Genomic DNA, 15,454 nt, shown 5'->3' on the forward strand with positions numbered 1-15,454 from the left:
CAAAAAATACCTGGACCAATCCCTTCTGCTCGGTACGCTGCTCTCTCAGTGGAGGAGCTTGTAATCCTATATTTGCTATATCAAGAGGATTCTTCTTTGAGCACAAATTAATAATTTATTCATAGGCTGGAGTCAGCCCGCATTGATTTACTTATGCTGCATTTCTTTTCATTCATAAGCCTTTGCTGGTCCCGAGCTCTCGGCGAGTGACTTGCTGCAGTGCTCCGGCGTGGGAGGAAGCAGCGAACGAGCCTTTATGGCCAAGGACGCGCTCGCCAGGAGCCGCTGAGATGTGCGAGCCTGGCCGGGAGCCGGGGCTCGCTGCCGCCCGATGCTCCGGGGGCCGGGCTCCGCTCCCTCCGCCCGCCCCGGGATGCTGCTGCCGGCAGCCGAGCCCCGGCCAGCCCTCGGCTCTCCGGGCCGGGTGACAGACAGGTGCTTGTCACGGCTCTGCCCTGCCTGAAGCTGGCTCCGGTGGGTGTGCACGGCCCCACGCCCCCGCCCCTGCCAGCCCCGCCGAGCCCTCCCAGGCTCAGCCCCCGGCAATGTGCGGCGCTCTCTTCTCGCCTCCCTGGAAGGGCTCAACTACACTTTCGGCTCCTCCAGACTTTCTCTGCTTTTGCCGTGCCCTCCCTCTGGTCCAGCTCCTCCCGTGCCTGCCTCTCTGTCTCGGCGCTATCCCGTTAAAAGGCTGCTGCTCCCGCTCCGCCGAACCAATGCACTGGCTGCCTGCGCCCGGGATGAAGGCTGCAGCTTATCGGCGAGGGAAAGGAGAACTCTAGGCAGCTTTCCATTTGCAAAGTGAGCAGTAATTGCAAGAAGACAGCCTCCCCAGTTGGAATCAATAGTCTGCTTTCTTGCTGCTAAGGGCACTTTGGAGCAGCAGTAGGTCACTGAAGTAACTTCAGCACACTGCTGACTGCGGAGTTGTAAAGAACTACATGCAAGTGGCTGCAGTAGTGCTGGAAAACGCTTTGCTGTTTCCAGGGACACAATAGTTTTCAAGTCATTAGAGCTTCGCTTCTGGTCTGCTCCTTCCATTACACAGAGAGGGTCATACTTTGGAGGAATGAGGATGGAGCTTTGAATTTTTCTTTTCCGGTGTTCCAGTGTCCCCTTCTAGTGGAAGAGGGTAAGAGTGGGGGAAAAGAAGCTTTTAAAAGCAAAACCCCACTGCTGCTGAACTCAGCTTCACCTGAATTTCCCCAAACCTTTCCAGGCACAGAGAGGCACAATGCCAGAGAACCTAAATCTTCTTCGGGCTTTTGGGGGTTTTTTCTTGATCTTCTGGACAGCTTTTAACACAGCCTTAGTGGATGTGGTTGGATCGGAGCAGCAGATCCCCTTGTCAGTGTAAGTGCTTTCATGCTATTCCTCTCAGGACCACGTTCAAGGATGAGAACTTGGCTGCTCAAGTTCTCCTGTTTTTGTACTGCAGATATTTGACTGTTCCAGGGCACCTTTGCTCCTCTGTCAGCTGTGTTTGAAGTGGTTGTCTCCAAGACGCTTGGCACTACTTTGATTTTATTGTAGGAGCATGTGTTGGTGGAGTATGTGGCCACTGAGTTTTAGGTGCTTGCATTTACTGAAATTGATGCTGTTAACTCTTTATCATGTGGGAATTTATTATTCAGAGCTGTTTTGCCATTTTATCTGCTGTTTTCTTTTCAATTGCTATGTGTCACGTTGTACCAAAGGATGTTTCTGTGCAAGTTAATTCCTTAAATTTTAATGGTTCAGGTTGGTAGTTTCATATCAGAGGCCTTACCTTAGCATGGGGTCTAGTTTGTGCTTATACTTGTACAGCTTCACTGATCTTTTGCTGTGCTTAGGCTCCTTAGTGAGCTCTCTAATGCAAAATTGCTCGGCTCCTTCTGAGTGCAGCTGAAGCTGTTACAGTCTCTGTTGCTTGCTATGACATGTGTATTACATTTCTTCCTGTCTCTTTTTTTCTTCACAGTGTAAAGCTCTGGGCCTCAGCATTTGGTGGAGAGATCAAATCTATTGCAGCCAAATACTCAGGTTCCCAGCTCCTACAGAAGGTAAGGATTTCTTTGGTTGTCATAAGGAAGGTTTTAACAGAGAAAATGGAGGCAGATTTAATTTTTTAAATGAACAGGAAAGCAGTGCTGTACGTGCTTTTGTCCATGATCTATTTTTGTATGGCATACTAGTCCCTGATGACTCTTTGCATTGCACTGCACTATCTGTAGAGTCCTTGCTTAACCTGATATTTTTCTGTTTGGATGACTGTATTTTTTCACTGGAAAGTAAACTCCAACACTCATTTCTTGTAGCCTAGGCTTCAGCCCAGGTTGCGGGTGTTCAGTCTGGTTGCTGCATTGTGGTGATGATGATGATGATGATGATGTTTCTGTGCAGAAACAGCCGTTTCTTATGAAAAATGTTAACTTCATCCAAGGAGCAGAATTAGTGCATATTGTATTATTTTCACCCTGGGCTGTGTGTACACAATGCACTGTATCAGGAGAAGGCGGCTGCACTGTTGTTTGCCATCTCTGCAGTTTTTACAATGCCATTATTCCCCCAATCATCTCAACCCAGTGCTGAGATGTATTACATCATTACAGATAAGAGGAATGAATGTGGTTATCTTCCTGCTCAGCTGCACAGCTGGGTAATAAGGTAGTGAAGTATAGCAAAAAACTTGAGAAATTGGTGTAAGTCTGAATAATTGGGGCAGAGGGTAATAAAAAAAGCAGATTTGAGTATTAGCTATATATTAAGGACTCTGTTTAATTTAAATATGCAACCTAGAGTAAACTTTTATTTTATTTATTTTATTAAAATAAACAGTTTATTTTTACAACAGTTACAACAAAAAAATGAGAGACTAAGGAATATGTTAGATTGAGACTGCAATTTTGGGACATTTATTATACGGGATTCTCAAAATGCAATATGTAAATGGAAAAACATTGAGACATTCACTGATCAAAACACTCATTCAAGCCATGTATTAAATTTCTGCTGAATTTTGTAAGACATGATTTTTATTTCTGAGTAGCACTAATTTTATTTCTTGTCTGATTGTGAAAGAAATTATTCCTTGAGCTTGTAGCATTTATTTCGGAAGGCTTATATATGTGTGAAATTATATAACTGTACGTGTAGCAGCTGAAATAAAAAGCCTGTGCTATCCTTTAAAATGAAACCAACTGGCTTTAGTAATTACTAAAGACATAAGAGTTCTATAGCAGCTTGTCTTTTCAGATTTGTGTACCCAGGACTGTAAAACATGAATTTCACCAAGCAAAAATACAGAGCTATTAAGAACAAAAATATTTGCGGTCTCTTACTGCCTTTTAAGGCCTTTAAATGGCTTCACTTCAGTATGTTGGGAAAACTTTGATTTTTATTATGAAAATCTGGACACTCAATATTTATTATACTTCCAGCTCACATTCTTCAAAGTCTGTGTAGTCTTACATTGTCACTGTTTTTTATGAGCACCTTAAATTCATAAAGCAGATGGAGCTTTCAGTTTGGATTAATTTGTAATCAAGTATTATTAAAAAGCTTTTTTTTTATTTTTAATTTTTATTAAGCCATAACAAACTAGCATCTTTATTTAACTTTGGAGCTGTTCCACGCGCAGCCATTTTTGCGCAAAAATGGCTTTGGGAATGAAACCTACCCAGTACTGAGCCCAACACTTGCTGGAAGAATATGGAATGTACCGTATGTGGCAATCAAGCTAAAATCCACAAAGAATCAATATGGAATCCTTAATCCTCCTTCTCTTCCTCATAGTAGATGCTGCTGTCATCCCTTCTGTAATGTGTTTTTTCCCTCTGAAGTAGCAAGATTGCTTCCTATTGGTTGTTATAATTGTAGCTAATTGGAAGCTATTCATTTTACCTTTTCATCAGCATCCTTTCTGTTTCACTAACCAGTCTGTGCTCCTGTTTTTGAAGGTGCACAGTGTATGTTCTTTCCAAGCTATTTTGTTTTTCTTTCTTGCTTATATTATATTTCATTATTTAATGAAAAAGAAAAGACAAAACACAGGTTTGACAGGTATTTAGAGCATTTTTATTACTCTGTCACATAGGCTATTGTTTTTTTTTTTTCTTTCTGGTTACAGTAGTTTTTATAAGATGTCTGTCGCTTTTTCTTTTATTTAGAATTCCAAAATGTCTCTGTCCATTTAAGCTTGCTGTATCCTGGTGCTGATTGTGGCAAACAAGCCTGGATGGCAGCTGACTTTAGCACGTACTATTTTGTATTGTTATAAAGTATATTTCTTCTGTGAGCTTGTGTGAATAGAAACATACCAAACTTCAAGAGTGCAAGTATTTTTAACATGCAAAGTCAGTGACAGAGGTTGTCACAATAGTTAAGGAGGTGATAGCACAGGAGAACTCTAAAAACAAATGCTTTTCTTTCCCACTCTCTCCCTCCCCACTAGCCAGGCATCAAGAATATGTTTGGTATTTACTATTATCTCTGGCTGATCAGAATCCATGCCATTTTAAAGTCAAGATTCCACTTTTAGAAGCAGTGAGACTTCTGATATTACCGGAGGAGCCCACATTTCCTGATTGTGAATTAAACATCCTTAAAGAAGTGAAGATGTAAAATGTGTGTATGATTATGGATCTGGGCAGTATAGATTCCTCAACTGTCAACTGCTTGGGAGTGCCATTTAGCTTAATACAGGCTTGCTAAAAGAAAAATTAATGTAAAGGTTACTTGATTCATTTTGTCAGCACACACGGTGAGTTCTGCTTTCAGAGGGATGCGCTCACAGTCGAGGCGTGATTGACAGTCTCTACTGCCCAAACGTTTTGCACATTGAGTCATTTGACCCACGCTAAAATTTCATTGAGCAAATTAATTCAAGTGAGATACTCAGTAAAGAATTTTTTTGCCAGTTTACAGTTGTGAATATTGATGGAGTTATTGCAATTCTTAAGGTCTTTCTGTGCTGTGACCATCAAATGGGTGACCGGCACAGGTGTCCTCTTGAGTTTGTAAAAGATGTGTAAGAATATTTTGGTTACGTTTTAAAAGTGTTTTTTTTTAAATCCACCACTTCCCACATCTTAATTGAATGTTTCATTATTTTATGTCATTATGATAATCTTATTCAAGTGTTTTGTTACGCATCCTAGATGTATCCGGGGTATAGGACGTTTCCCAAAACTGACTTTAGATGAAATACAGATGCTTCAAATTGCTTGGAAAAGAATAGTTCAGTAAGTAATTTCAGAAATTATGATGAGGTTTTAGGCAAAATTAGTACTTAAAAAATGTTCTACTCCTTGCTTTCTAAGGGATGGAACACAGTTAAGTGTACAAGAAAACAACCAGAAGCAAACAGCACTGTATTATTCCTAATTTGTCTGGTTTCTGGAGGCTTTACAGTTTCCACATAGATTTGGAGAGGCTCCTTGATGCTGTAGAGATGTTCATACTCTTCACCTACTTAGAAAATACTACTGGGGCCTAAGAATTAATTTTAATCCTCTCTTAGGTGCTGTTTTTATGCTTAGACTGTCAAAAGACATCTGCCTTATTTGAATCCTGAAATCTTAGATTTTTTTTTTTGTTTTGTAGACACTCTGTGCTTAGTGGATCCTGTACTGAATGTGAGTGTAGCCCACTGGCAAAGCCAGGCTTCAAATATGGGATGCAAAACAAGGGTTAGGTGCCAGGAACACATTCACTTCAGCTGCTGCAATTAGAGGTTTGGAAAACAGGCTTTGGGGAATGCTGTTGTGATACAGGAAAGCTCTTAAATCAGTGCTGTGTCTGTTTGTGTGAAAGTGCAGCGTGGTCTATGCTTTCTCAGGTTCCTTTTGATGAGACTACTCTTCTTAAAAAATTATTCTGAGCTATGATAATTCTTCATTTCCTCCTGAATCATCATTATTATTTATTGCAAATGTAGGAATGGTTTCCAGGTGAAAATACCCTTAATTTCTTGGGTTTTCCACAGTGGTTTAATCCTGATGAGAAGCTTGTTTAAGGCCCCTTCAGATTTTCCTTATGTAAGCTGTCTGCTGGAGCCCTCAGTGTTATGTAAGCACTGCCTGCCTTGGTCTGAAGCAGGCTGGAGTCTGCATCTGCCTGCCTCTTTCAACACATCCTTCCTTGTGCTGGGAGTCCTCAAACCATTGTTTTCTCAGAGCAGGTTTTCCAGGCAGGAGAGCATTCCTGTTTTTAAAGATGCAGAATTGCATCTTATCTTCCTGACTAGGATGGGGTGCTGTATCTTGGTAGTTTCTTGCAACTGTGGAAATGTCAGCACAAAATTAATCTAATGGGGTGATTTAGATCAATTAGCATTCAGCTGGTGGATCTGATTCATACAGTACATCTATCTTTAGTTTAAATTGTATAATAGTGACTTAAATTCTTAGGCAAGTTTAGTGCAATCATCTTGACATTAATTGCCTTTCTTTTATTCAGCCTTATGTTGGTTTTGGTTTTTGTAGGCTGTTTTTTTTTCTTGAGACGCTGCAATGACTGCTTTGAAGGAAGGGTCAAGTAGGGCTGAGACATGCAGGTTAAAGGTTAGGCATGGACCATTTTTTTGATATCAATTTAAACTTTTGCCAGCTGAACAATTCTGAATAGCAAAAATAATACATTATTCTATCAAAAAGGGAAAAATTATCAACGAAATCTATAGGCATATGGCTATAAATCAAAAAATACAAAAAATTCCATCAAAGGAAATACCACCACCCCCTTCAAAGAAACCAAATCAACAGCAACAACCCCCTTCTCCCCACCAACCAAAGCTGACTCCTACCCCAAAACCCAAATTCAAAACCTACCACCCAGGTAAATGGTGTAGAACTTACCAAAAACTGTATTCAGAGTTAATTCATCATAATTTGGACTCCTGAAGTCTGCTTTATGCAATATGTATCTCCTAGCACTGACTTAAAATCAAACTTTAGAAAATAAAATAAATATATGTCTGAGATTCCTAAGCCAGTGTAATTCTGATGATTAATGCAAATGATGTTTTAGAACTTGCAGAGCTTGAATCTCCATCCCCTTTAATTCCTACAGATCTTTGGGCTACATGAATGACAAGATTATTCTCCATACCAAACTAGGTACAGAACATTTCAGTGTGCTTTGAAATATTTATTGTTATCTGCAGACATAAGGATGTGCAAATTATTCTGGACAGATATTTTAACTTTGTTCAAGAATTAAGGAAATCAAACACATTGTTATGCTAATAATGCATTTGGTGGGAAAACCTGGTGGGTTCCATGCTAATGTTCAGGTAGTAGGTTGATCTGTAGAGGAAAGGGTTAGTTTTATCTAACTTTGAATGTTTTATTCTCTCTTTGTCCTTGGCTTTCTTTTTTTATAATAAATTTCTACCTTTTCTGGAGGTACTGGAAAATTTTCTTTCTCTTCTGTGAAGTTAGAACTGGACCTTGAATTGTACTCTTCCCTCCTGTTTGAACGTTATGGCAGGAGTAATAATTTTTTTGGTGTTGGTAATGGTTTTGAAATGTAGTCAAATCAGCTTGAATGTCAAACATCATGTTTTAGATTTTACTTAGTCTAAAAGGAAAGCAATGCTGGATTCATGTTTTGTTTCCTTCAGCACTCTCTATTTTGCACTATGCTCTGTGTCTTTCTGGGTTTTGCAAGCAGAGTGTGATTCTCTTGTATTATTGAAAGTAAAAAAGTTCTGTTGGTAGTATGTAAGAGGAATATGAGATGGCTTTAGTAAGCTCGTGATAACTGCATTACACTTTCAGTAATGTCTTTTAATATGGAAATTATTGAGCAGACAATCCAACTGGAAAACGTCAGATCTTGGAAGGAGGCGAATGCTAATTCCCTTGCTTAATGCATTTATGGTTGTTTGTTTTCACATCCTGTACTGGAAAAATGCTTACGTTTCAAGGTGAAAGGAGCTGCTCTCCATGCAAATTATCTTGACAGTGAAGGTATGTAGAGCATGAATAGATGCTGTATGGTAGTGATGATTCACTCTTAAGTAACTCCTAATCAATACTCCACACTTTCAAATGTCATTACTGTTCTGTAGGGGACAGTTTTTTGTTGCTGATAATAAGTGCTAACACATTTTACAGCACAAATTATATATTGATAGGGTAGATGGTATTTTAGTTTCTGTAGAAGCTTCACTGACAGGTTTTAGTGAAATACAATAATTAATATGTAGTTCTTGTGAAGTTTCATTTTGCTTTTTTTACATATAATGTTTTTGCGAAATTACATGGATGTTTTTATGATCCTGCTTAGCTTCCACCAAGTTAATTTGTGTAAAGCTGGAGTACTTTTTTAGAGTGTGTGATCAAATAATTGCAAGATTTGTATTTAAAAAGGAGATCTTTGCAAAGCCACTTCTTTTAAAATCATAGTTGGAAAGAAGTCTATAAGGGTCTTGGTAGCCTAAGTGATTAATTCCAGAGACACATAATTATGAAAATATCCTGCCCTCAGTTCTCCCAGGAGTTTCCACGTGAAGTTACCCATGTAATAAATGAGAACCAGTACACTGGTTTTAAAGACAATGATATAAGACATGAGGGGAGTGTGACTGCTCAAGACACCCCATGTAGGAGTGTACAGATTCTGCATCCAGCATATCAAAAATAGGGCAGTAAAAATTTGTTCTCCATATCCATGGTAGATGTCCAAGAACTGGTCTTAAAACACAAGAATTAATTTTTCTGCTACTATCACTTTATTTATTGATTGATTTGATTTAATTAATTAATTAATTGTACTGAGAGAAAACCCTTGAACAGTGTGGAACTCTTGCAGGTTGGCTGTTCAGAACAGGTCCTGGCCTTTATGTAGACTTTGATGAACTGCCTTATGTTAGGAAGATGAGCTACATCTTTGATTTTGGACTATCATCAATAACAGTAGTTGTATTTCTTCTTTGATGTCTGTATCTATGTGCTATTAATCTTTGTGTCTATATCTCCTTAAGGCATAGCTGGGGTGTCCTTCACTTTTCAGAGCAGAAACAGGTTATAAACACAGTTGTTAGTGCTGTACAGGGTAGCCAGGGAGCCAGGCTGGATGAAGGTTTGCTGGTTTCCCCTCCCCTTTTAAGCACACAAACAAATGATCTTAATAAAAATATAATTTTACCACAGAGGAATAAATATGTCAGCTATAATAGACTAAACTTGTTGAAATAAGATGTAGACTGCTCAGATCATCTCTTGTAGGGTTTCAGGCCTGACAGCCACATGATATCAGCAGGGTGAGGTTTTCAAGGTGTTCCTTGTTCAAGATGTCCCAGTGAGAAAGACAGAAATGATCAGAGGTAAATTTCTGGTTGATTCCTTATGTACCTGCCACATCTTCTAGTGCTTTGTTAGCAGCAGCTGATACTTGTTGAAGTTTGTTCTTCACTGTTGTTATTCTTGAGAAGAATTTTCCTGAAGGATTGCTTCTTTTTGTGGAGCCGGGTTGGTTGGTTGGATGGAGTCTTCAAAGTATATAGACTCTTGTAGTGATTCTTCATCAAAAGAGTTTGACAAGTGATTTCTTCTAAACATATTTTCTGTCTGTCAAGATTCCTGAAAGAACTGTAGAGTCAAACCAATGCATTTCACTGAGGTGATAAAAAACAATTTATAAACTCTCAGAAGGTGTTTTCTTTCTCAAAGTACCTGCCCCTACTTGTGTATTTTGCTTTAACTTTTCTTAACTTGACACATTTAATTGTTGTCTTTGTTTCTCTCCCTCTTTCTGAACCATCTTATTTATCTTTCATTTTAATTTTTCTGTTTTTATATGGGCATATTTTCTAGAGAGAAATGTTTTCTTCTGAACCTGATGCCAAATGTTTTGCATAAATAATTTTATAGCACAGGAGGCACTTAGAGATAGTTATCTCAATCTAGAAGGATAAATAGAAATCTTAGAGCACCAAAGTTAAGGATTTAAAAGATAAAGGAAAAAATTGTTCTCAGGTCCATTAACAAACCAAACTAAAAGGTGGCCTAATCTACATCATAAGATTGGGGATATAAAGTGAGAAGTGTGTGTGTAATTAATTCAGAATATCAGGGCTTAATGTGTGGATCCTGTGGATTAGTAAAGTTTCTCATATGTATGGCTGACAGTAATTTCCTTGAAGCATTCCTCTTAGTTTTTAGGAAAGGCTGGAAGAGCTTCTAACAGTCTTATAAAATGTTTTTCCTCGGTGCTCTCAAAATGTGGATTTGACAAGCTTCCCTGAATTTTGTGCAGGTGATGGATTATATGTCCTGTTGATACCATGCCTCTACAGTGTGCAAGTTGAGTAGATTTCTTTTGGTTAATGTTGTTCTGAATATAGTGATACTGAATTAAAAAATTCTGATTATACTCTAAGTATTGAGACTTTTGCATTTGAGACTAATGACTCCACAAAACTGGTTCTGGAAACCAACACCCATCATCCTCTCTACACAAAGGCTTCCTGTCTTCCACCATGGAACTCTGTTTTTCATTATTTCTGGACTCATGGAACAACTACTTCTGGAACAGGATTTAGAAGGTCTTTTAACTTGGATTCCTGTTCAAAGTGGGGTCAAAGCTAAAATCAGTGTGGATTTCTTGGGTCTTTGAGTCTGATCTTCAAAACCCTCAAGGACAGCATTACCACAACCTCTTTGGTTCCAATGCTTGTCTCTAGCCTGGACAAGAAGTTACTTCAGCTGGAACCTCCCATTTTGATTTGACTGCTGAGTGTCACTTCTACCTCCCTAAATATCATTGGTTTATCATCTTCATAATCTCCTGGAAGGCAGGGAAAGGCACAGCCCTTTGTCAGGCATTCCTCAGGCCCCAGTCATAGACAACATTATGGAATTTTTGAGTTGTTTTATCAGGTCTCAACACTTTTTCTGACCTATTATTTAAAAATAGTTCTCAGTAGTTTTATGGACTCTTAAACTGAGCTCTCTGCTGTTTGACATTCAGGTGGGCTTTTTACCACTCACAATAGGAATATGTAACTGTTCTTATAATTATGAAGTCTCAAGAGTAATTTCCACTTAGCTGATTGCATGAATAGGAGAAGACTTTTTAATTTGTCGTGGTAACACAGGAATTTATTTTTTAATCTAGGGCTAAGAAAAGCCATTTATCTCCCAGTTGCTTTATTAGCCAGTTCTTTTATTATCTTTATCCCCTCCCTGTATCTTAAGTGAACTTACTATTGTACAGGAGGAGTGTATCAGCTGGCAAAAGGTTTTATGTCTTATTGTCTATTTTTACTCTCTTCTACAGTCGCTGTCAAGGGATTTCTTTGTGCTTTTATACACAAACAAGGATTTGACTTGCTTTCCTAAAAAGTGGGATTGAAAATTACGCAGTCATAATATGTGTAGCCTGTTAGGTAATAGCAGAGTGAAAATGCTGTTTGGAATGCATTGTGAAAACTCTGGTCAGGGCCCCAGCATGCAGTGTTCTTATTGTTCCTCCAGGTCCCATTTTAATACTTGGCTATTCAATATACTTTGAAGATTTTGTCTCAAGCTATCTAAAATTGTGAACTTTCAAAACACACACACAAAAAATCTACATACTATGGGTATTAAAATTTGATGTGTTGTGAGCACATCATTGGTCACAAAATTAGATAATTATCTTCTAAAGTAACAAAGCTTCAGAGATAAAAAGCAGGAACATTCAAACTTTGGCTTTACCTTGAAGCTAAATGTCTATCATCTTCTGACAGCTGTATGAAATGTATGAGTGCAGAGCTGTTTGGACATGATGCTATCGAATTACATTAATAGCAATTTTCACTGATAATGAAAACTGGTAGGAGGCTAAGAGCAAAGCTTTAGATTATGACTTGCAGCCATTGACTATCTGCATCCAGCAGATTTATTACCCCCTACGCACATTGTGCCTTTTATAATGTTTTCTGCTGTTTCTTCATCAAAGTACAACAAGAAAGAGATTATAGATGGCATGAAATGGAAAAAATCTGGGTACTCACTTCACATTTCAGACATACACTGTCATTACAAACTGCAATGCAGTTTTACAATACAAGGAGGAATAAATTCTGGCATCCCCCATGAAACCTTTGTGAGGGAGAGGAGTGCAAATGAAAGAAAACTGGAGAATTTCTGCTGGTCAACTCTAATTTCCTATGTATAGATATATCTGGCTTTTATCCTGGGACTGTGATAACTATTTCTTGATGGTCTGCTTAAGTCCTGTAATCTTGGTGGCCAAAACTCAGTGCAGTCCTTAAGCACAATGCTAATTTAACCTGTAATGTGCACTCAGTGGTGGCAGGATTTCATGGAGAGTGACAGAAACCTTAAATTGAAAATGAAAACTGCAAGTGAAACTCCCCCCTCTCCCTAACTGCAGGCATCTTTTCCTCATTTTCTGTGTAAAATGGGCCTAGTAATACTTCCTTTTCCCTCAAATTTTAAAACTTTGAGATTAGAATTAGGGGCAATGCTTCATTATAGAGAGTTTAGCATATAGAGGGAATTGGCTGCTGAAGAACACCCTTAGCATATGGATATGGAAATAGAGGGAAGTGGAACGGAATGGATCAGCTCTGAGAGCTACAAGGCATTAATTTTAACACACTATTTAGATATAAGTTCATGCACTACTGAAAGATAAGTGGTTTCCTGTAACAGCCAGCCCTCAAAAACTACAAAATTGATCAAATCTCGCTTATTCCTGTTGTTGATATTTGGTGTCTGTAGCTGGCAATCAATCTCCATATGGCATTGCACTGGCAAGTGAGATTGAGCCCTTTTTTGTCAGATGAATCCCTCCTGTGGTTTGAATATAAGGTGATATGCTCTGCTGATATCAGAAAGTAATTTGCAAATTTGCAAACCTTTTCTTCTTTCCCTTATAATTTTTTCCATGCTGGTATTTCTTTCTTATTCTCCATTTTCCACATAACTACAGTTCTGCACTACTTCTCCTGTCTAGATGCTTCAGATGTGTTCTGACCTATTCTGGTTTTCTTCCAAGTAAGATCCAACCAACAAGACTCTCACTGGAGTAAAATTCACAATTGTTAAATGCAGCTAAATTGGGAATTGAGCAATTTTATTTATCATTTTATGAGTGTCTGATTATTTCTGCCTACATTTCAATTAACATAGAAATTTATTTTCATGTGTTCTTTGTCACTTTGTCCTTAACTTTCCTCCCACTTGCTTATAGCCATTGCTTTTTTCCTTTGGAAATTTTTGCCATTAATGTGATTTTTCTGTTCCTTCAGCAGCTAATCATAATCATAATGCTGCAGTAAGGATATGATCACCTGAGAAAATGATGCAGAAATAAAATGGGTAATAGCTTAGTAATACTTCTATACCTAAGAATGGGAGAAGAAGCTGTTTTTCTTAAAATCTTTTAATTAAATCATGATGTATGAACCCTTAAAAGGAAGAATAAATAGATTAGGATCTATTGGTGCACTGTATACATTGTACATGTTGTTGGAAAGAGAGGGTGGTTATTTCCCCACTAACAGCCAATTTAATCCAGTGTTGTGCCTTGGATGGCATGTGCAGGAAATGGGGTGGGAGGGACAGAATTCCCTCCAAAACCAAAGGGAAATTCTGTCACGGAGCAGGAGGCAAGTTTTGCAGAGAGCAAAGTCAGCATCAGGAAGCTGCTGCAGGCTCAAAAACCAGCTAAAGGTGAGAACAGGGACACATAAAGGTAACAAAATGAAGAGGAATGGAACACACTGGGAGCAAAGAAGCAGAATGACAGAAGAATGTTGGTTTTTTCTCTGTATTTTAAGACAATTGGAAAATACATTTGTATGAAATGCAGGCAATATCTATATTCTGGTGATTATTTTTGACAAATGTACTAAATAAATGACATATTAAAAAATATATAAGTCATAGAAGGTCAAGCTTATATTTTTTGAGTGCATGAGTACCACATGATTTAAAACTTTAGCCAAGAACTAAAAATAAGAAGAAATGATGTGCTAAGAAATGTAAAATTCGATTCAGGAAAGGCACCTGAAATTAAACTGGATTTAGTAATGATGTAATTCTGACTTCTGTAGTTTGCTTCTCAGATGCTTAAAATTGGAATGCTTAAACATTTAAAAAAATTTGTAGTTTGCTTTGCCAAAGTCCTTTATTCTGTAAAACCCCAGTGTAATAGGAATATAGTTCAGCTACCTTCATTAATTGGCACTGCTCCTGTCCAGTCCACCTTAAGCATGATATTAATGTAGATATATATTTGTTCAGTAGAACTTCCTCAGCATTGCAAGATGTCTAGGGAATTTTGTCTGAAAAAGGATGGCAGAAGGATGGACAGCATTATATGAGGGACCTATACTTGTATAGGGACCTATATTTATGTGTTGGAATAATTCAAACTTTAGTGTATAGTATTATGTCATGTAGAGCATATTTATCTGATTGCATGCTGCTTATTTATCTTGGTTTATAAATATACAGGAGTCGAATTACTGAAAGCTCTAATTATTCTGAACATGATTTGTCAGACAAAACCAGCTGCTAACTCAGCTCTTCTCAAGAATCTTCAGTAAAATGCACAACCTAAATAATGGTGTCTTGAAAAGTACAGAATTCCCATTCTTCACACAAATCCCCTCTGCCTGTTGGGGACCTTCCTCTCCAGACTCTAGTAAAAGCCTGGGTGTTTCTGATGTGGCTGAAAGGACAAGAAATCCAGGCAGACTCTACTGTGGCTTGCATTGCCTGGACTTCACTCACAGCAAATTTTTCAACATTATTTAACCTGTAGGTTGGCAGAGATGATTCTTTCCCATCTTGGCTGAAATGTTGATGTGTTCATTGTCTAGTGCAGCCATTAAGCTGAATTAAATCATACTCCTGCTTTCAAAGCCTTCAAAAAACCTACAGTTCTAGTTTGCCCCTGACCTGGTGATTAACCTTGTGCAATTCCGTTCTGAAATGTATTTTTCCACGTGTATAAAGATGTGGAAAGTCCTTCTTTCTGTCTGCAGTTTAAAAATGTTTTGATGGGAATTTCTTTACAAAGTTTGCTTCTATGGGGTGTGTTTTATATGGTGTGGTACTCTGTTTTGTAAGTTGTGTTTTATTTTAATAAAGTGGGGTCAAATATCACCAGTAGGTATGGATGAATGATTGATCTATTTGACTGAACAGTCAATTATCTGTAATTTTGCATATATAACAACGCTGTCAAAAAAAGGGAACCATCTACGTGGCATTTATAGCACCTGTTTCCAAAGGCTTAGGAGCTTGAATGAAAACAAGGTGTGTGCAGGATTAATGTTATTATTTCAGTCTCATTTGGAAGTAAACTAATTACCATAACATTTGAATGCACAACAGTTCAGGGTCGATTAAGGCCAATGCAGAAGGGAGTGTGATGTGAGTGGCACCTCTGCAGCAGACTTGTGCCCGAAGTAAGGTCGTTTTGGGGTAGCTTTTAATGAAAAGTTCTT

General features: G+C 38.3%; 1 protein-coding gene across 1 annotated transcript in view; it reads left to right on the plus strand.

The window, feature by feature from the left end:
* Window positions 1-1,234: 1,234 nt before the first annotated feature.
* The window catches only part of CACNA2D3 (calcium voltage-gated channel auxiliary subunit alpha2delta 3), a 388,427-nt gene continuing 374,207 nt past the window's right edge, over window positions 1,235-15,454 (plus strand). The window contains exons 1-2 of the mRNA XM_058844987.1: window positions 1,235-1,353; window positions 1,961-2,042. Of these exons, the coding sequence (XP_058700970.1) occupies window positions 1,235-1,353; window positions 1,961-2,042 (201 nt within the window). The remainder of the gene's footprint in view (window positions 1,354-1,960; window positions 2,043-15,454) is intronic.

The sequence above is a fragment of the Poecile atricapillus genome, chromosome 9 (genome assembly GCF_030490865.1).
Source record: "Poecile atricapillus isolate bPoeAtr1 chromosome 9, bPoeAtr1.hap1, whole genome shotgun sequence".
Lineage (NCBI taxonomy): Eukaryota > Metazoa > Chordata > Aves > Passeriformes > Paridae > Poecile > Poecile atricapillus.